Source organism: Zonotrichia leucophrys, chromosome Z (genome assembly GCF_028769735.1).
Source record: "Zonotrichia leucophrys gambelii isolate GWCS_2022_RI chromosome Z, RI_Zleu_2.0, whole genome shotgun sequence".
Lineage (NCBI taxonomy): Eukaryota > Metazoa > Chordata > Aves > Passeriformes > Passerellidae > Zonotrichia > Zonotrichia leucophrys.
Window position 1 is genome coordinate 62900215 of NC_088200.1, and position 20381 is coordinate 62920595.

The window sequence follows — 20381 nt, forward strand, 5'->3', positions numbered from 1 at the left end:
TCAATTGAGAAATCCTCCTGGTCTCCTCCATTTGCTTTAGCACTGGAGTTCTCCTTCAGAGATGTCAGCTGTGGAATACTTGAGGGCAGCTGGATCAGCTGGCCAAAAACCAGTACACCCACTTGCAAGACTGCAAGCATCTGGTGGGCAATTACATCAGGTGTTAACCTGGGCTAGAGATAAGCAGATCACTTCTGGTGGGTTGCTACTGCTCAGTTTCATTTTCTCTTCAGTTAGTTTTATTTTAGTTATTGGTCCTCCCCAGTCTTTCTGCCTTTTTGCTGTTTGACTCTGTCAAAGCTGCAGATGCTACAGGGATACCACAGTGCTTGGGGACCGTGCGGGATGGGAAACATCCACATCTGGTGCCAGGCTCGGTGGAAGGACCACCTGGTGGTGTCCAGGTGGGAAGCCATGCAGCAGATAGGATCTCCAGAAGGAAAGCCAGGAGTCTGAATGTCAGCATACCCTGCCTGCAGCACATGCAAGTGAGCACTCGGGTCAGTAAGCACAAGGTGCTGCAGAGAGCAAGGTCACAGAGATTCCCACAGCTGCCACTTGGGAGTCTGGCTGAGGGGAAAGCTGCTCTTCATCCCCTCTGGTCTGGATTTGCAAAGTGAAGCAGGGAGAGAAGATGAAAGATGTCAGCTCACTCTGAGATAAGGGAAGGTATGATCACTGTAGATGCAGCCCTACTGACCACAGGCATTTTGTGTCTGTGTGTCTCCATGCTGCTCAGAGATGGTGGCCATGCAGCCAGTGATGCCAGAGGGATTATTGGCTAATGCTGTAGCACCATATTAGGTCAGGTGTTTCTTCAGTTAACCCTTTGTGTAGGAGGTATAAGTGCCAAAGTGTGTCTGGTTTAAAAGAAAGATTTTGACCTAAAGATTTCACCAGGGTATTTATGTGTTTTTCAGTAGGGGCAATGTGATGAAGTGAGTGCTGGAAGAGAGCAGGTAGAGCAGAGGCCAGCCTGTAGCAAAGGAGTCTAGGGGCCAGCAGAAGTATCCTTGGTAGTCAAGATGGTGTGTCCCCCTAGAAAGAGTTTTTTACTTTATTTTTTCTGAAATGAAATAAGGTGATGAGGACTGAATAGATGAAAAGACACACGTGAAATACTACATATTAAGGCTCAGAAAGAGGTGATGGTAATATACACAGGACTTAACTCTTTGGGTTCGAGGCTTGCTGGTCCTCCCAGCTCAGCCAGAGCACAGGCAGAGCCCCAAGGCTGCTTTCATGTTAAGTCATTAACATGTTTTAAACCAGACAGATGTGTGAAGGTGGAAGCAGATGGGTTCTTCACAGAAGGGATGGTTTGTTGACAAAGATAGCCATGCCTTAAACACCAAAAATTCTGTGCACCTTCAAAGGTGAGAACAAATGTTTGAAGCAGACACATTCTGAATTCCTGCTGAGAAGAGGAAACACATTTTTGAGCAAGACATGATTTCTCTATTCCTACACAATCCTGCCATTATTTTGTACAAAGTCTGGCCAAACTTGATAGCTGAAATTCCCAAAACAAGATTCAGCAAGGGGCTGGACTGTGCATGTGCATGTAGCTGTGGAAAAGTAGGGAATCAGGGATCTGATGCAATACTAGCTTAACCAGTTTATTCTAAAATCTCTTTACAAACCACAGGTACAGTAGATGGAAAAATCTCCCAAACCTGACAGTTACAGAATTCATGCAGAGTTAAGATATTTGATATAGCTGAGGATAGGGTTTTATCTATAACTTGCACATTTAGAGCAGCTCAGCTCCCAGGAGACTAGAACAGATCCCTAGGGATGGGGCATATATACTGTCATGAAAGACAAGATAGTAACTTGTATCACACAGCCTCTTTCATATAGTCTCTAGTTGTGTATTTTCTCTTATGTGCTCACATCCTTTTGCTTCAAATCATCTTAGGAAAGTTATGTAAGATAGCGTTGCATGAATATTAATGTAGATTTTTTTAAGTTTGCATTGTTTCTCATTTCCTGTTTTACACTGTTTTACATCTTTCTTTCTGGACATATTTCCTCTTTCTTTCACACACAGCCTCACAAGATGAAGGTTTGGCTTGAAACACAAAGGCACCCATAGTGTTAAAGTCTCCCAGAGGCACGTCAGAGAAGGCAGCATTTTACAATCAATCAAAAACTGCAGGAGTGTGCTATGAATCTCTCACTCTTCCATAATTCATACAGCTTTCTTAAATAAAGACACCTTCAATAAATGAAGCTGTTCTGATAGCACCTTTTTGAGCATGGCCGTCCTTACCTCTACCCTGTAGGCAGCTCTCCCCCACCAGCGGTATTTTTCAAGGACTTTCCTTCACTGTCATCCTTCTCAAGTCTTTTGGAGTCTGTGGATCGAGAGGCAAGCCTTTCATATATCAAGTTCTTCAGAATTTTTCAAGTTTAGCAAACAATTAAGTCTAGTCATCTGATCAAACTGTGGTAGTCACATTTTATCTCTTCTCATGAAAATTCCATGGGTCAAAGCAAACATTACCTCTATGTTAACATTTCCAGCAAAAAGTACAAAAAACAACAACAGTGTTTTCATCTACCAAGAACTATTAGCATATATTGTAATAGTGTTGTGTCAAAATTGGGAAAAATTAGGTCAGACTAGAATTAGAAGAATCGCATCTACACTCTGTATGTTTAGAGCATGATAAATGCTCTTTGTGATCTTTGGCATCTATGGTCATTCATTCATTTTAGATTTCATGCTGTCATGTTTGTGTCAGGGGAAAACAGCACAGAGCTGTAAACAGGCACTATTGCATACTTGCAGTACTCATCTCTGTTCAAGCCATGCACAAAACAATGCTCAGTGTGATAAGAAGGACTATTAATACAGGTTTCAGATGGCTAGGACATGAAGAAGTGCAGTTGTGTTGCAGCTGATGAGCTTGCACCTCAGCTAGCATAGCAAGTGGCTTTCCCTGATGAGGGTGGGATTAAATCAGAATGTCGAAAATGCCAGGCACTTCTGCAGCCCTTTTTGGCTATGGTTTTGTTAATTAAAACAAATCATTCTCTGAGAGCATTGCATTTAGCCCACACCAAGTGCAGAAGGACTCTTCTCCCTGCTGGTAGCTGTGATAACAGTAATAACAGTGACGTTCAATGCCCTTTCCTCTCTCAGTCACTGTTGTCCCAGAGGAAGAGGAGGTGCAGCTGCCTGCCACCAGTACCACTCTGAGGGCAGGAGGGAATTTGGAGAGGACAGCAGATGGACAAGAGTAGACGGGCAACAGCAGCAGATTATAAACATTCCTGCAGTTCAGCTGGAATGCATCTTTTTCTGCTTTTCTGTCTTTGATATGCTAGTTCCGTATCCTATTCCTGTAATCCTTAAAAAACTGCAGATACAGGAGAGATTTTTTTTTTCTTCTCTCACTCCCTAAAAGAGGCCCTTTCAACACTTTTCCTCTCCACACAGACTGAGGAATTTGCAGGGTGAGTGTGAGCCCATGCCAGATATCAGGGTTAACACACAAGATGAATAGAAGAGAGCATATGAAAGGGACACAGTGTGGTTAAGGCAGAGAAGAAGGGTGTTTCAGAATAGGTGTGCATTGACAAGAGCTACATCCCTCTGGAGCCTCTGAAGGACAGCAGTGTATGACTTGGCAGAAGCAGAAGTGCTTCTTTTATTTTGCTTTTTTGAGTTAGAGGAAAACAAATGTTCACAGAATAAATGTTCACAGAATAAACACAGACATAGGCTCTCCAAGGCAAAAGACAAAAAAAAAAAAAAAAGAAAAAAGAGTGCTGCTTAGGAAACACTTTGCCTGCTAACACAAGAAGCTTCATGAGTAGCCATCCAGTCTGGTATCCTAGTAATAAGTGACTAGCTCATGAGTGTTTATTCTTGTGTAGCTTATTTCTTTTCTGCTGCTGGTTTTTGGAGTTGTTTTCTCTTTTGTTCTTGCTCTGACTGATTTTTGTGTGATTTATCATGGCTGGTTTCATATGCCTACTGCCTACAATAGTTTTTAGTGTCTTGCAGTCAAACCTTGCTGTGAGGCCTTGTCTCATTTACCCAAGAGTTTCCAACATCCAGCTATCATGGAAACATAATCTGCGCTGATGCACCAGACAAGGGCTCAAGACAGATGAGATGTAGTCATATCACGGACACTGGAAAGCCTCCAGTGGACTTCTACCACAGCTCTGCAAGACAGACAATGCACAAGGAGTCAGAGTTTCATTTCTTATTGTGACAAGAGGTGTCACACCTCAGCAGAAAATTAGATTAGGTCATAAGTGCTTTTTTGTAACTCATTCCTGCTGTAAAACATGCTTCTCAGTCCATAGGGACCCTTCAATCTTTTAAGATGTGCTATTTTTCTGGTTGCCTCAAGCTTTCCTGTCTAATGGCTAGCCATTCAGCCCTGATGGCGTTCAGCCTGATTGGCATTCCTTCTTCACCCAGCCCTCAGTGGCCTGACCTGCAGGACAGACATTGGCCGTGCTCCATGGGAATGTTCCTTCTGCTGCAACTGAAGAGCTCATTTAGCTTCTTGCAGTGCCATCACCTTTGAAGGACTGCCAGGGCTAGAGGTAATATCGCAAGGTGCTCTCTTTCCAGGGAACAGTGCTCTTCAGCCACCCAAAGACATAAAGTCTGCACTTTTTTTCAAGTGTGTTGGGCTCTCCTAGTGCCAAAGACCTAAATGTGGTACGACTCTGGCATATCCACAAAGGTTCAAGTAACTGAATGCAACAGATCTGCTTTGTATGTTATTGTAATTTAGGTTTGACCAAGTTTGTAAAATGTAAAGATGCACCAGGAAATTACTAATACTGTACTTCAGACTGCTCTCAGTTCTGATTCTGAGCAGAAAAACATCAGTATTTTGGTGTATGCTTAAGGCTTTCCAGTATATGGCAGCAGGAAGCTTTTGGATGTCTCTGTTTTATTAAATGTGGTATTTTTAGGTCTTCATTCTTGGTGAAGTCAATTCACAGCAGATTTCTGGGAGGTGAAGAATTTAATTTCACTTCCAGTTTACTTCAACAAATATTCTAAGTAAGAGGGGGAAAAAATTTATCCTTGTTTTCCTTGCAGAAAAGGAATTCCGTGTTTAACCAGATGAAGTTTCCTAAATCTGAAGTATTAAGAGTCTGAGATTTATGTTTTCCTGTGTACCTAATTCAAACATATCCTTACCTGAGTGATGCTTCTCAGTATTTTCCAGTGTACCAACAGTTAAATAAAGTGAGCAAAGCTGAGGCATTTTTGTGTAACCATTTACAAGTACTTCATAAGCTGCCAGAGCCATTAGCTTGGGGGGATGTTTTGCTTGCACAATGGTGACTTCCTTCCAGAGCTGGATGGGAAGGCAACTTTTGTTTTTATCATTTTTCAGTGTAGCCTGAGCTGCACAGAGCAGTTAGTTGGTTGCTCAACCACAGTCCACTTTTTCTTGAGTGCAGCCAATCAAGCCTCAGCACAGAGGTTATCAGACCTGTCTGAGAGACTGAGGAGCCCAGAGAGGCTCAGGAACTCCATCTGAGACAAGTGTTCAGTGCAGTGCAGTGCATGTGGATTTTTCTGGATGACTTTGGGACTTTCTCAGGAGAAAATTCATATCTGCCTCACCATAGAGCTTTTTGTGGCTGTTTCTAACATATCAAAAATTATGCCAACAGAACGTTCTGTTATTCCTTAGCAACAGATTAAAAAAAAAAAATGGAAAATTGGAAGCCTTCAATTGCAACTTTGAACAATGCTATGAGAGCTTTCCTGCTAGCTCCATTGTTTCCACATTGGAGTTTTCTGCTACAGGCCTGGTGAGGATGCTGTCATTGTCTTTTGTCCTTCACTGTAGATCCCATGACTCGCAGTGTTCCCATCTCTGATGTTGTTCTCCCAAGGCAGCCTATAGAGAAGAAAATACATGCTTAAACTAAAATAAAGTGCACTGCTGCCTTACTAGCTAGAAGGCTAAACACAACATGCACAATTTCAACAGTGAGTTGTTGAATTTGAATTAATGACTTTGTTTCTGCAAAAAGCAGCTCAGCAGAGCTTTTCTGTGCAGGGGGCAGATTCTATCAGCATGGACAATGCTGCAAATAAAATAATGCAGTTTTCTACTCTTATGGCAACAGGTAAAAGGAAGGGACAAAAGCCTCTAGTCCTTTGCATGGGTTTCAAGTACTCTTTTCTAGGACTGCTGGAATCCAAAAGAGCTGCAAAAAGACAAAAGCTATGAAGCGGGTTCATGTGTTTGATGCCACCTCAGCTTGGGAGAGTTTCATCCCCATGCTGTCACATTGCTGCCAGGGACCCTAACAAAGTCATTTCGTGAGAGAGCTCAGTGCTTTGACCTGGCAGCTGGCAATTCATCCCCCAGCTTCTTTCCATTGACGAGCATTGTTGGTCAGCAAAGACATAGGCATTGAGTGGCACCATTAGTTGCAAGCAAAGTCAGTTTAGGGATGCTTTTTGGTGTGTAAAAAGCCTGTGTGTGTGATTTCCTTTGTCTGTCCCCTGGTGTGTATTGCAGGCTTGCAGACCCTTTGGAAAATCTTCTTCTATTTGACCTACCTGGGTTTGCTGTCCAAACTGCACAGTTTACAGTTACTGCCCAAGCTGGAAATTGCTGGCACCTTCTTGGCAGGCCTGGCAAAGTCTGCCTGGTGTGGGAATTTACTTAGGTGCTAGTACTGCAAGAGGCCATCACTGTAATAAAAACAGGAGCAGTATATAAACAAATAAATACCACAGTGATGGGAGAACTAGTTTGAAAACAGCGCTCTCAGCGTAGTGCTGGGAAGTCCTTATTGCTGCTGCCTGTGCTAATCCTGCTCAGTGTTGATAAGATTTTGGTTTCCACCTCAGTAAAGCAGCCTGGAAAATCTCAGGAGCCCTGTCTTTGTTCTGACATGACTGGTGTGTAAGGGCTTCCCCAGCAGAGCTTATATTTAAAGCCTCTCTAACCTCCTGTAACTCTTGCAAGGAGTTACAATCTTCCTTTAATTCAGTACTCCCAATAAAGTACAAAGCATTTGATTTAATTTCTGCATTGAGCTCTGAATTTTGTTCTGGGCTTTGTTCTCCTCAGAGCTTTGGAAAACAGAGAAAGGAGGGGGGAAGCATTTTAATCTGTGTAAGACTCTGTGGCTTTGACACTATTGAAGTCTGATGAGCCTCTGAATTTTGATTGAATAGACCCCTAAGAAAAGAAGTAGATCCGTTGAAGGACGGCATTTCAGTGCAAGAAGGATGTGTGTTTAGGGCTTTCCATTACATAATGGGGCTGAAATGGGTTAACAAGAACCAGGCTTTCTTTTTCTTGAGAATTGCTGCCTGCACCACTCTTTTTCTTTCTCTTTTTCTTTTTCAGCACTCACAGAAAGGTTTTCTTTGTTGTTATTAGTTTGAGAAGTAAATTGCAGTATTGTTTCTTCTGATCAAGAGATTGATTAGTCAGAGGTCTCTAGCTGAAGGGAAAAAATGTTCCTCATTATCAACTTTAAATGTAAATGTATTTGCCAAGCAGAGTTTCAGATGGTGGGGGGCTGGGACTGGGGCTTAGGGGTGTGTCTTGCTCTTTTGATGTGCTGCCCATAACCAGTTACAGATCTTTGAAAGGCATCCCTCTCATTGGGTCAGTGAAAAGAGAGTGTGGGAACAATGATCCTGAAAGAGAAAATTAACCATTGCTGCTTCTGTCTGAATGGTTCTTGTGGAATTTTGACAAGTAATGGTATATTAGTATATTTGTAGACTTTGTGTTTTGTCCATTCTTTCTCTTTCTAGGTGCTTTCATAATCTGCTGGACCCCAGGATTAGTCTTGCTGCTCCTCGACGTTTGCTGTCCCCAGTGCAATGTCCTGGCCTATGAAAAATTCTTCCTGCTCCTGGCAGAGTTCAACTCTGCCATGAACCCCATCATCTACTCCTACCGGGACAAGGAGATGAGCGCGACGTTCAAGCAGATCCTGTGCTGCCAGCGCAGCGAGAGCGCCAACGGCCCCACCGAGGGCTCGGACCGCTCGGCCTCGTCCCTGAACCACACCATCCTGGCTGGCGTGCACAGCAACGACCACTCCGTGGTGTGACACCACGGCCAGCCCCTGGCCCACACAGAGCAGCAGGCGTGGCCCCGGGGAAGGTAACCCACTCACGTTTTCTCAAACACTAATGGACTACAAGTGCATCTTTTCCAGGGGGCCTGGCATACCGGCGCAGACTGCCCTGCCCACAAGATTGGCCGTGCTGCAAAGCCTTTGATTTTTGCTTTGAAAAAGTAGAACGTGGTTGCTTTGCAGAAGAGGCCATCAGTGATCCACAGAAAGCCTTGCTGAGACTTTGTCGGACTTTGCTGCATCTTGGTGCCAGTCTGAATCAACTCTGATTAATTAAGCTTATACCTGCTTCACTGCATTTACATGTAGCCACTTAGTATTTTTAAAAAGGGAGTAAAGGGGATAAAAATATGCCTATCATTTAATAGACATGTAATATGTATCACCATCAGCATGCTTGTGATGAACATTTTCTGTGCAGGGAGTAAAACTGTGCTCTAGTCTTTGTATCCTTAGCCACACTGTCATAACTACAGTAAAAAGAGAAGTATTTTTTTCTAACACAGGCAACAGGAAGATGAGGGAAACTGACTCTTCTTACCTTCATTACTGGTGTTAGAGAATGCATGTTCTGTGTGTATGCAGATTGTTTCAATTATGAAAAAAAAAATCTCTTTGTAAAGTCTGCCGGAAAGTAGAAAAACATAGACTGTATTCCAGTGTTTGTTTAGATTATGAAATAAACAGTACTTTAGTCACAATATATATAAGGTTCTTCTTTGAAGTACAGTATGAAATTTGTAACATGTAAGGGGTACCAAGTTTTTTATGGATAAGTTCTTAAAGTAGGATACATCCCTAAGGCTCTTAAAGGGCTACAGTCAGGTTGGTAGATTACAAAAGTTGTATTTATGGCATATTCTTGGAATACTTTTCTTGTTCATGGCAAAAAGCATATGCATTTTTAATGGCAAAAAAGAAAATGCATGTTTTTATGGAACCTTTCCTATAACGGAAAACAAAACACCTTCAGCATTTTTGCACTGAGAAGTATTTGTCGGGTACCATTCAAATGATGCCTCCTTCATTTCAAAAGCAGTGGGCTACTAAGAACCAAGGCACAATTTTGTGTTGTGAAGTCAACACTTTATAAGATAGTCATCCAATCCAAATGACTGGACCATATTACAGATAATAGCCACACATGTACACTGTTATAAGTACCTAAGCTAACAGGGTTTTTTCCATATGAGACTATTTTGAAGAGAAATGTCACTCATGTGAATATCAGTTACCAGGAATCACTGATAGTAAACAAAACTCGTCAAGAAGGGTACATGTGAGCAAAGGTGGGATCTTGCTGATAAAAAACTTGGGACCTCTTTCCAGGAAACTCTATGTTATCCTAACAATGTAAAATATATCAACAGCAAATTCCTGGCGCTGTTTTTGTCATTGTAATTGCCTCTACAACGAAAAGGAAAAACAAAAGGGGGGGGGGGTAACAAAACAAAACAAAACAAAAAAAACCAAAAAAAACCAAAAAAAGAAAAAGAAAAAAAACAAGGGAAAAAGACTCACTCACAAAAAATAACCCCGCAAAACAAAACAACCCAGAGATACATATCCTTCATTTTACCATACTGGAATGTAACTTAAGGGATTCTATTCTCCCATTTGGGCAGGGAAAAAATGGAGGGTGGAGGGTCAGCTCAGCAAAATCCAGTGTTTTCAACATCTCTTGCTTTGAGGAGATGCTTGGATTTTATGCTTCGAAGCAAAAAATTGCTTGGAATAGGCAGTTCCTTGCTTAGAGAGGGAAGAGAAATAAGTGAACAAATCCTGCCTCCACAGAATGAAGTGAGAGTTATGACACTGCTTTCACTAAAACTGAAATCCACCTGAACAGTCAAGCTAGTTTTGTGTGGACACTGTGGAAAGTGGAGTAGGCAGAACGAGTAAACATTACATTGTCTGCCAGTTGACCAAGGTTTTGAATATATCCACTGGCTTTGAACAAAACCAGTCTTTTTTCTGACTGTATTTGAGAGCAAGTGAATGTACAGATGGATTTGGTTTTATTTGCAGAACTGTAGTGAGAAACAGAAAAGCAGGCTGCATGAACTTTTTCATTTAAAAGCATCTGCTTGCTTATCCACTCATATATTTTCCTTAGTGCCTGCTTGATACTTGAACTAGTGCAGGTAAGCAGAAGAAAGGAGAGGGTAAAACTGCCTCCAAAGACAGATATCTGAGTACAACAAAACGGTTTTTTTCGCAAAAATGCTTGGAGTTCCTTTCTTCCTTGGATTCAGCAAGAGCACTTTTTCCTGCCCCTAACATCCCCATGAAAGTAGAAGATTGTAGACACTTCTGGCTTGGCTAAGGTTTGGGAGTTTTTGAGCTGGGAGTTGTTCTTTCCATGTTCTTTTCACTGCTATTTGCATGCTATTATTGAACCTCATCTGGATAGGGTGGGAGGATGATGTTACAAAATAGCAGCAAATCTGCTATTTTGCTAAAAAATTCACCCTAGTTTAACCTGCTGGAAGTCTGGTGGGTTTTGAGAAGCCATGGGTGAATAACTTGAAAACAGGAGTGGTGTGCTTGTTTGAACATGGGTGGGTCCAAAGGCCTCTTGTGAAGACAGATGTCCAGGGAGGATTTCTGTCGTCACTGTGATTGTGACAGAGGGCAGTTGCTGTCCAAGTACATAGTTCAACCCAAGGAGTCACTCAACAATTCCAGAAGGTGAACCTTTTGAACTCTTAGCAGCAGTTAAATTCCATTGTCAGGTATATTAATCCAGGAGCATGTCTGACAGCAGGTGGCTTTTCTTCTAAAAGGTGAAGTGCAATGTTTCAGATCAAATGCAGCAGGAGGAATATTGCTTGTACAATTCTGCTGGAGGAGCTCACTGAGCATATGGCTGCTGTATAACAATTTGATTAGTGCTTTGTGTTGTTGACATGTTGTTCCTATATCCTTAAGAAATCTGATCTGTGAATTGAGTAGTTCTTTGCAAGCTAATGAAATTAAAGCTCCAGTGAGCAAAGAGAATAAAAACCAGAGCCTGGAATAGAAGGACCCATTTGCTGTGTTCCTTAGAATGGTTCCCAGCCATTTATTGTCATCTCAGAATTTTTTTAAGTTTTGGTCTTCTATTCAGATTTTCCAGCCACATTGTGCAGTTGTAGAGCTGACTTCTGCTATGTGAAAACATGGTGCAAAGTACTTAGGGAAAAAGATTGCCCCACTTATTTTTACTTATCTCAAATTCTTCAAAAGGTTTTAGAAGACTTCTTAAAATACCAACAATCCTCCCACAGTCATTAAAATTCTTTTGTTGCTGATTGCTTCTGGTCCAAGTAAATCCTCTTGAAGTTCAAATGTAATGGTGTTCATGTCAGCAATTGTAGTGGTGGGAAGTTGTGTATTAAAAGGAATATGCAGATCAAGGAAAATGTGTTTTTCTACTTCATGTATTTTCAGTGGCACTATAAGTATGAAAACTAATTAAAAAGATGGCCTTTGAATTTTAATTCCCTGTTGCTGTGATATATACAGAAGCTAGGTAACTCATCAGTCAGAAAAAGCACAACTTTTTTTATAAAAGATTGAAAATATATTCTATGTATGTTTGACACATTGATTTTCTTGTCAGGGCCTTTTTTTTGTTCTGAGTTTTCTGGGATCCCTTGGCACCTTCAGGCTGGCTTCTGACTGAGATACTAAAAGCTGGGCAGATAGAAGAGAGGGCACACCGAAAAAGGGCTTTTGCACTGATTCCTAAAATTGGAATCTGTCCATAGTGCACCAGTAATGGAGTTTTTTTAAATAGCTGCCACATTGTTTTTTTTAACTCTGCCTTTGCCAGTAGTCACAGCTGTAGCAGCACTTTAACAATCAGGCAGCAAAGGCTTGGAGTAGGCCACTTGGTGAAAAGGAAAGCATTAGAATATGAATCCCAATATTACCAGTTAGATTGTGCCTGGGCCATCTGAGCCTCACTGCTAGGCCGAAGGCGGCGTCTGTGGTGCTTCACCCCAGAGACACCTTTAGCTTGCTAATGGTTTCAGCTGGGCACTAAACAAGTCCAGGCTTGTTAGGGACTCCGTTTACCTTAGGAAGAAGGCTTCAGGCGAAGGTGAGGACAAAGGAGGGATTCTGCTGGAGGGTTTAATATCCAGAGGTTTATTCCATGGTGACACAGAGGTCTGAATCTTAGGGACAGCTCCAACAGAATGTCTGACGACATGGCAGGATTCACCTTTTAAGCTCAGGGGGAGGGGAGGGGACAGGTGAGCCACCAACCAGGTGGGAGGGGCGGGGTCTTAAGGGACGAGGGACACCTAGACAGGCCAATGACCTCTGGGCCTGAGGGGCATCCTTTGAATTTGACCAACCGCACGACGCCTTTGCTGGAATGTTAAGCCTGATTGACAGGACTCACTCAGCAAGGGGGCGAGGGGGGAAGGGAGGGTTTTGGCACACCTGGGTAAGGGACCTGAAAGTTTGAAACACACCGCAACAGGAAAGGGCAGTCCTGCTCTCTTCATGGGGCAAACTAAGCCTGGGTAACTTGGATGTCAAAAACTAAAGGACATGTCTTATGTCCAGTGTTTTATAGCTCCTTCCTCTGCTATGTAACTTCTGAATATCAACATAAATTTGTCCCAGTATAGGATTGCACTGAAATGAAACTTTTCAGGTCACTGCATGGGCTATCTTTTGATCTGTACCAGTGTGGTGGGCAGGGGTTTAACCATGGCCAGCCTGCATTCCAGGAGCAGTGTGTCAGGGGAAACTGAAGGGGGCTCTGCTTCTGAAGCAGGTTTTGTAGCTTTTTCTGACCTTTGTGTTGCTCCAGTAGCATACTACCAGATACCATACTTTACTGTAAAGCCATCTAGGGTTTCTGTCTGTGACGCTCCTGCAGCCAGATCTGTCTGCAGTGGGTATCCTCGGACAAAAAACATGCAGATTTTGCTGTGAAAGAAATAAAAGTCCAGCATGCAGTTTGGTCTTACCAGGTGGAACTAGAAAGAACACCACCAATGGAGAGGCTTTGATGCAAACTCCTCTGGTCTGTCTTTCAGTCTATGTGAATGGAGGTGATGCAAAGCAGAGTGGGCAAAGGTATTTCTCTAGGGCATTGTCCCCATCCTGTGCAGGAGGCATGACCCCGTCCCTGCTGTCCCTGTCATTGTCTCTTCTGACTTCAAGACTGGATATAGCTGGCAGAGGTGTCTTAGCAAACTGGCAAATTTGTTCCACTCACTGCAGAAGTAAATACAGGCTTTTCCTTTTTCTGGTCCTGTTAAGGGCTTTCCTGTTATTGCAAGTGTACCTGTCGTGTCCTTTCAAAGCAGTTCTTGCTGTGAGGCATCAGTCTGTGCTGTACTCTGATGTCTGTAAGGAAGCAATTTGCAACTGCAATCTCATTTGCTCAGACAAATTGCTTGGCTTTTCCATTTGATTGGAAAGGCCACTTCCAATAGAGTTAGCTTTACTGGCATCCACACCTGTCCAGCCACAGCTCCTTAAGAAAATGTGCCTTTATCTTTCCTTCCATTTTCCTCTCTTGGAGGATCTTCTAAGAAGCTATTGACCCAGCTTCTCTTTTCTAAATCTATCAAGAAGACAAAAAAGAGGTTTATGTTTAAAGAAAACAAACAAAACAGCCAAACCAAAACAAAACAATTACAACAAAAACCTCACAAAACAAACTAAAAAAGCCACAAGAAAAACACAGAGCACATGGATATTAAACTATGCTGCTGTCTTCTGCGGTACATGGAAATCCAACACACTGATAGCTGCCAGCATTTTAACAAGAGCCTCCATGAAATGTTCCCTTTTGCCTGTGATAAAATTCTGATAACCAGAAGTGTATGTGGGAGACTCAGGAATTTGTTAATTTTTCCTGTTTAAATAAAGCCGTGTTTGTAATTCAAAAGTATTGAGAGAGCCAATGAGCTTTGGCAAACAGTTTTGTTACTAAGTGCACTTACTGTAAATGTTTAGAGGTTGTATCTAGTACAATAAAGTATTTGGCATGTGTAATATGGAGCGTGAAAGAAATACCCTTTTTCGGGAGAGTTGGTATTTTTGAATGTGGATGGGAATTATCAAAAGTTGTATCAAGACACAGGCTTGTCTCTTCCAGGAGATAGCATAGGGCTAAAACACAGGGGCAGCAAAGGGATAGGTTATTTCCAGTAAATCACTTAATCCACTCTGTGATTCTTATATGCCCACCTTCCTTTCTTTGAAGTCCACATTTGCACCATTTAACCTCAGATCTCATCTTGTTGCTATAGAGAAAACATTTCCTGCACAGAGAAAACTTACTGCTTCTTTTCCCTCTTCCTATTTCTTTCCTTCCTCCCTCTGCTTTCTTCCTTTTCCTTTTGCTCTTCACCTTCCTTTCCTTTTTTTTTTTTTTTTATGTGCATGGACATTTTTCTCCTACAACGTGTCCCCAGTTTGCATTTAACCACAGAAGGTTAACTAAACCAAATCTGATTGGCTTATGTGTAGAAATGGATGTGTGCACACATAGATCTGCATAGCCATAGGAAGAGGGCAGAAGTGAAATCAAATTGTTCTTTCAGTGCTGTTTGAGTATAGGTCTTTATGACTATTTTTCTGCTAAATCCTATATCACATTTTGAAGAAAAGAGGACTTATATAAATGGTTCATTAGCCCCCTGCCTTTTGTTAGAAAGCCAATCACTTACACATTCATGGGAGCCAAGTGTCTGCTTCAGCATAATGACAGAAAAAGAAGTTGGTGTTCCTAATCACTCTAAGCATTATTAAGTACAAAAATAAAAAATGAGAAGAGTTCAGGTTTTTTCATCTCCCCAGATCCTGGTGATTCATGACTAATGCCTTGGTGCTGGGCTTTCCATAGCATGGCATGTGTAATGTAAAGCAGTCCACAGAGCTTGATTACTGGACATAATGAGCAGAAAGCCAAAACATACAATTCCAAAATAAATCATGTCTCATGAAAATGCACTGCAATACCTCTGGGATTTTCTGCTTGAGCCCTGGATCACCATTTGCTGGGAAAGCCAGACTGTTTATATGGCTATCTGTTAACAATAAATACACAACACACGCAGTGTTGCAGCTCTCAGCCTCGGCGCACAGTAGGAGACGCGTGGAGTTGGAGCTCTGAGAGCAGAGAGCCAGCACATTTGAGATCACCGTGCCCAGAGCCCACAGTGCACTTCCCTGCATCGCCTGGGCCAGCACTCCCTGCCTGCTTGGTGCCTTTTTGTGCCCCTCCAGAATAGGTGTGTCTGGGTTGGCAGCGCTGCCTCTCACCAGCTGGACCCAGCAGGAGCAAATGCCAGTCTCTCATGTTGCTCAAATGCAAAGTCTCTCATGTTAATCAAAGCCTTTCTCTCCTCAGCTGCTTAGACTTCACATGGTTACAGATCTCCTACTCACTCCTCCAGTCCTTGCATGCCTAACATCTTGCTGAACATTTTTGTCCACCCCTCAGAGACCTACCAGTTCCTCATTTGTGTTGCCTTTCTCTGTGCCTCCTCTAGAAAGCCTAAACCATCTTGGTGGCGGCAGCCTGTCACAAGTGGTGTTCCCCAGGGCCCAGTTTCGGAGCCAGTTTGGTTTAATATCTTTGTCGATGATGCCTGAAGGGTGTCACTATCCCTGGAGATATTTAAAAGATGTGTTGATGTGACACTTAGGAGCATGGCTTTCTGCTGGGCCAGACAGTGACAGTCAATGGTCTTAAAGATCTTTTATAACCAAAACCATTCTATGTTTAATGGGAAATAAATAAATACAATATAGAGAGAAAAAGGAAGTGGAAAGTTGTGAGAAGGAAGAGACAATGCAGAAGATACTCCCTACTTTCTGTGCAGAAGCCTTTCAAAGGCTTTCTGGCAAGTTCAGGAAAGAATTCTGGGATGTTGCTTTTGTTCAAAAGGAAAGAATAACGCCCCTTCCATAGCATTACATTTTTTTGTTCCTGATGAAAAACTTTGTTGGTTTAGGTGTATCTAATTCATTAAGAGATCAAAAGGCCAACTGAAACAAGTAGAAGCCTTCCCATTTACCACCCACACTGAGTACAAAATTAAACTGTTTTTATATAAAGGGTGTTTACCACTCAAAAGATTGAAGGATGCTTCAGGGATCACTGATATAGGTTGGGGTTTCTCTATTTCTCTGTCTTTCCAGAGTTCATGATATCTGGATATTTTGTTGCTTATTCTGCCACAGATTTTTAAGTTTGTACATTCTTCTCGTCCTCAAGTGTCTCTTTGCAATCCCGCTTTTCAAAATATGTAAACACTCCTTAGTTCAAGGGAGTTACTCAAAAATGTGCCTGATTTGAGCTAGTCCAGCTGCTACTGCCTTCCAGACCCCTCTCCTGTCTGATCACAGTGAGGTCTGATTTTGAGCCACAAATATATGCTAACAAGGGACAATTATTTTGTTTAGAAATTCTTGTGTCAGGGGAAATGTCAGTATCATATATATGTCTCTACAGCTAACGCAATGTTCTTTGGGCAGGCTGGCTGCCCATGTGATGTTTCTTAAAGAGACTCATCAAGAAAACAGACTTTCCAGAGCTGGACGGGGTTAAGGATTTGGTAAAGGTGACCAACCTTTCTTTCATTTTTGCAACATCATTCCTACATCTTTGCATGAACATGCTTAGAGGTGAGCTGTTGTTTAGTCTCCACATCATCTGTCCTTTTTCCTGCTGTTCAGACATATGCACACTCCTATTTGTGCTCCTGAAAAAGCCTGCATATTTTCTATGAAGTGGAAAACCTGATTTTCAGTCCACATGCTTAAAAGCACAAGGCATTCACACCTGACCTACCAGAGAGAGAGTGTACAGGAGAGTGGGAACTGTGAGACCTTGACTGTCAGATCTCTTTACCTGACAGCTGGTCACATGCACAGTCTGTGTTTTGAGGTCTCCTTTGGTCTGAGAACACCAGACGTGTTTAATGACTTATTCTAAGGGCACACATAAAACACAGTCATGACACAGGCAATTATTTTGTTTAGCCAAAGTCCATGAAAACTTGCAGGACTGGAAAACTTTCAGGAAAAACTTGAAGGGTATATGTTTTTATTTCTGTTTTTTACTTCTGTTCAGAAAACTGGATAACAGTGGGCAGCATTACTTTTTTTTTTTTTTTTTTTTGTAGTCAAGAACATACCCCGAATCTAAGTAAGAGTTGCAAAATCCTGGGAAAGCACAAACAACAAGACTGAAGGGACAAACTACTTTTTTTTTTTTAAATTGCAATCCATGGATGACAACTTCCTTTTTCAAACAAACCATGTCCAACCTAGCTCCTGAAGGAAGATTACTGTGCTTGAAAGCTGCTGCCGGCTTCTGAACCTGACCTGCCCGCTGTGAGCTCAGGGAAGGGGAAGCAGTCAGGGAGGTTTTGCTCATTCCCCTGCCACGGCTGCATGGTGTGGAGGGCAGCAGGGCTGTGGAGGTGGGAGTCACTTGTTCCTCTGAGGTGTGAAACCAGCCCAGGTGGGCAGCTGTGCCAGAGCAGCCCAGCCAGGTGAGGCAGCCACAAACGAGCCACAGGGCCATGTTGCAAGAGGGACATAGCAAAAAATGTTTGGAAGGAGTTATGTGAAATGGAGACAAGCTGGACTACCCTCTTGTCTGCCTCTAGCGCTTTAAAAAGAGGTGGAATCTCTGTGGAGATACAGCAGGACACCACTAAATTGGGATTGAAAGACTATATGATTATAATGAACCCATAAAATGGATTGTAAGGATTCAAGACCTGGCCCAGAGAGCAAGGATATAAATTTTGTCTGGGATGAGGCTTGGGAAGGAGGAGGTATCAGAGTGCTCCGCAATGAACTCAGGATGGGATCCTCTGCACTGTCCCTAAATTTGCTTTAAAAGCCAAAAAGGACAGGTCAAATAATGTTGCAGCACGCGTCCGACCACCAGGGATCTCTGACCCAGCTGGAGATGGGCTGGCACCAACACCCTGAGGGATCTTCAGAGTGTGCAGGAAAACTCTCTGGTTCTGGGAGCTGGACAGTGGTGTCGTGGCAGGCAACGAGAAAGGGTCAACTGAAGTGCCAAAACTGAAGATATTTATTAAAGAAATAAAAGGACACAAATGAGGGTGAAAAACAAAACATAAAAAGGGCATAAAAAGGCTGCTTCAGAAGACCCCAATGTGAGGCTGACACATACACACACAAACACACACACACACACACACACACACACACACACACATATATATATATATATAAATGTAGTCTCTCATAGAATGTTCTAGAAGCCTTCTGGCCAACAGTCATGGGCTGTTGATTTGCATGGCCACCCCCAACTGGTCCCAGAGTCCTTGCTGAGTCCTTTGCTCCTCATCATGAGCTGTCTGAATGTCATCAGTTGTGGCTTCTTATTTCTTGAGGCTCACTGTTGCTTGCCTGTGATGTGGCTGTGTGGCTAATATCTGGCCTGTCCCCTCCTGGGCAAGCTCCAAAAAAATAACATATATGGCTTTGAAAATAAGGCTTTAAGAGGCTTCTTCCAGGGGTGTGTTAAAAATGACAGCCTGCTGGCCCCTCTGCCTCTGCAGTGTGTACTGCACAGAGGAACAGCTCTGGTTTGCATTGCCTGGCCCAAAGGCTGCCTGCAGCAGCAGAATCCTTCCCACAGCAGGTACTGCCAGAAGGATGCATGTATCCTGCACATAGAAGCACAGTGTGGAAGGCTTTTTTCTATCTAGCAATTGAGTAACATTTTAAAATTTCTTGCAGCCCAGTAACAGCCAAGGTAGACATTTTATTAATTAATTATTATTTAATTATTATTGTTTAACCATTAGTGAGCACCAGACAGTGGTGAAAGAAAAAACATCTAAGTCATCTCTGCAAAAATCAAGTTCTTGCTTTTTCTACTCATGTTCTAATGAACAGTGGTATAAAAGGAAGCCTTTATAGCATTGTTTTTTCCCTAATGTATGTGTTCTGTTCTTTTACTTGCAAGGCTAGCATTTTCAAAAAGCATTTGCATAGCTGAAGAAGCATCAAGTTTTATTAGAGTAATCTGGCTCTTAAAAAATTCAAAAACAGTTTTCTTCACAACTGCCTTAAATGCGCACAAAGGTGGCTGCATTCATTTTACTGAGTTTGATAGAAGAGACACAACTCAGTTTGTGTCAAGGTATCCATGTTAGTCTCCTATTGCATGTGCCAGTCCAGGTTAATCTGGTTCAGTAATTAAAAGAAATTGCTACTAGTAAAAGGCACTTTTGTTCCAGTGTCTTGTATTTCTATCTGGAGGTATAAGCATTGAAGGAAAAACATCACATCCAGTCCAACATGTGCCAGTGAAATTTTTCTCGTGTAAGCCATGGACTCCTAAGTAGCTCAGACACTTTTGAAAATATTGCTCTTCATCCAAATAAAGTAAAAGAGCAGCCAATATTCAAAGTGGCTTTACTAGTAATGTTGCTTAAAGCAACCTCCCACATGCTTCACCTTCAGTGAGTAACTCCATAACTGAAACGCCTGGAGATGGTCCAAACAAAACAGTGTGTTTTCCATTAAGAGTGAAAAAAAAAAATTACACAGCGTATAAATTTACAATGAAGCCATGTTGTTTGCTATGAACTAGCAGTGACATACATGTGATTTTAGTAAGAAACCCCATAATTTCATTATTTAACACTGTCTGCAAGTCAAGCATACAGTGAAAAACAAAGCAGATCCAGTCATTCATCAAAGAATTGTCCATCAATAAGCTCCTGAGACTTTGCAATCCCACCACCGGTCTGGGTGGGCTTCTGCCTCCTCCCCCTCCTCCTTCTTCCCTAATCATGCCCAGCCCATTCCTGGCTGGATTTGCCCCCACAGCCAGTGGTGGAGCACCACACTGAGGAGGGCTGTGGTTCCAGTCCCAGTGCTTGCCCCTATCCTGGAGCTCAGTGCCGAAGCACAAGGCTGCCACATAATACAATGCAGCAGTCCAGACAGTGTGCCACCCTGCGCCTTCCCTTCTGGTCTGCCTCTAGTCCAGAGACCCAGGACAAAATCAACAAATGCAAGGAATAATCAAAAGAAAGAGGAAATACAGCCAGATGAATAAAATATTGTGCCAAGAATCCAAACGCAGAAATTATGCCTGGCTCTGCCACATGTTATATACAACTAGGCAATTAGCCCTCAGTATTTAAGTTTTCCATTTCCATTTCAGGGGTATTAGGTTTATGCCCTCTGCTCTCTTTCCACCATGAGTTCTACAGTACGGGAAATACCTCTTTGTAATGTGTTTTTGCAGAACG

The 20381-nt window shown here is 42.4% G+C and overlaps 1 protein-coding gene across 4 annotated transcripts in view; it reads left to right on the top strand.

Annotated features, from left to right (window-relative positions):
• The window catches only part of LPAR1 (lysophosphatidic acid receptor 1), a 67298-nt gene extending 58486 nt beyond the window's left edge, over window positions 1-8812 (top strand). For all 4 annotated transcript variants that reach the window (XM_064735390.1, XM_064735392.1, XM_064735391.1 and 1 more), the window contains one exon: window positions 7781-8812. In XM_064735390.1, coding sequence (XP_064591460.1) covers window positions 7781-8082 — 302 coding nt within the window. In that variant the 3' untranslated portion in view covers window positions 8083-8812. The remainder of the gene's footprint in view (window positions 1-7780) is intronic.
• The last annotated feature ends 11569 nt before the right edge of the window (window positions 8813-20381 follow it).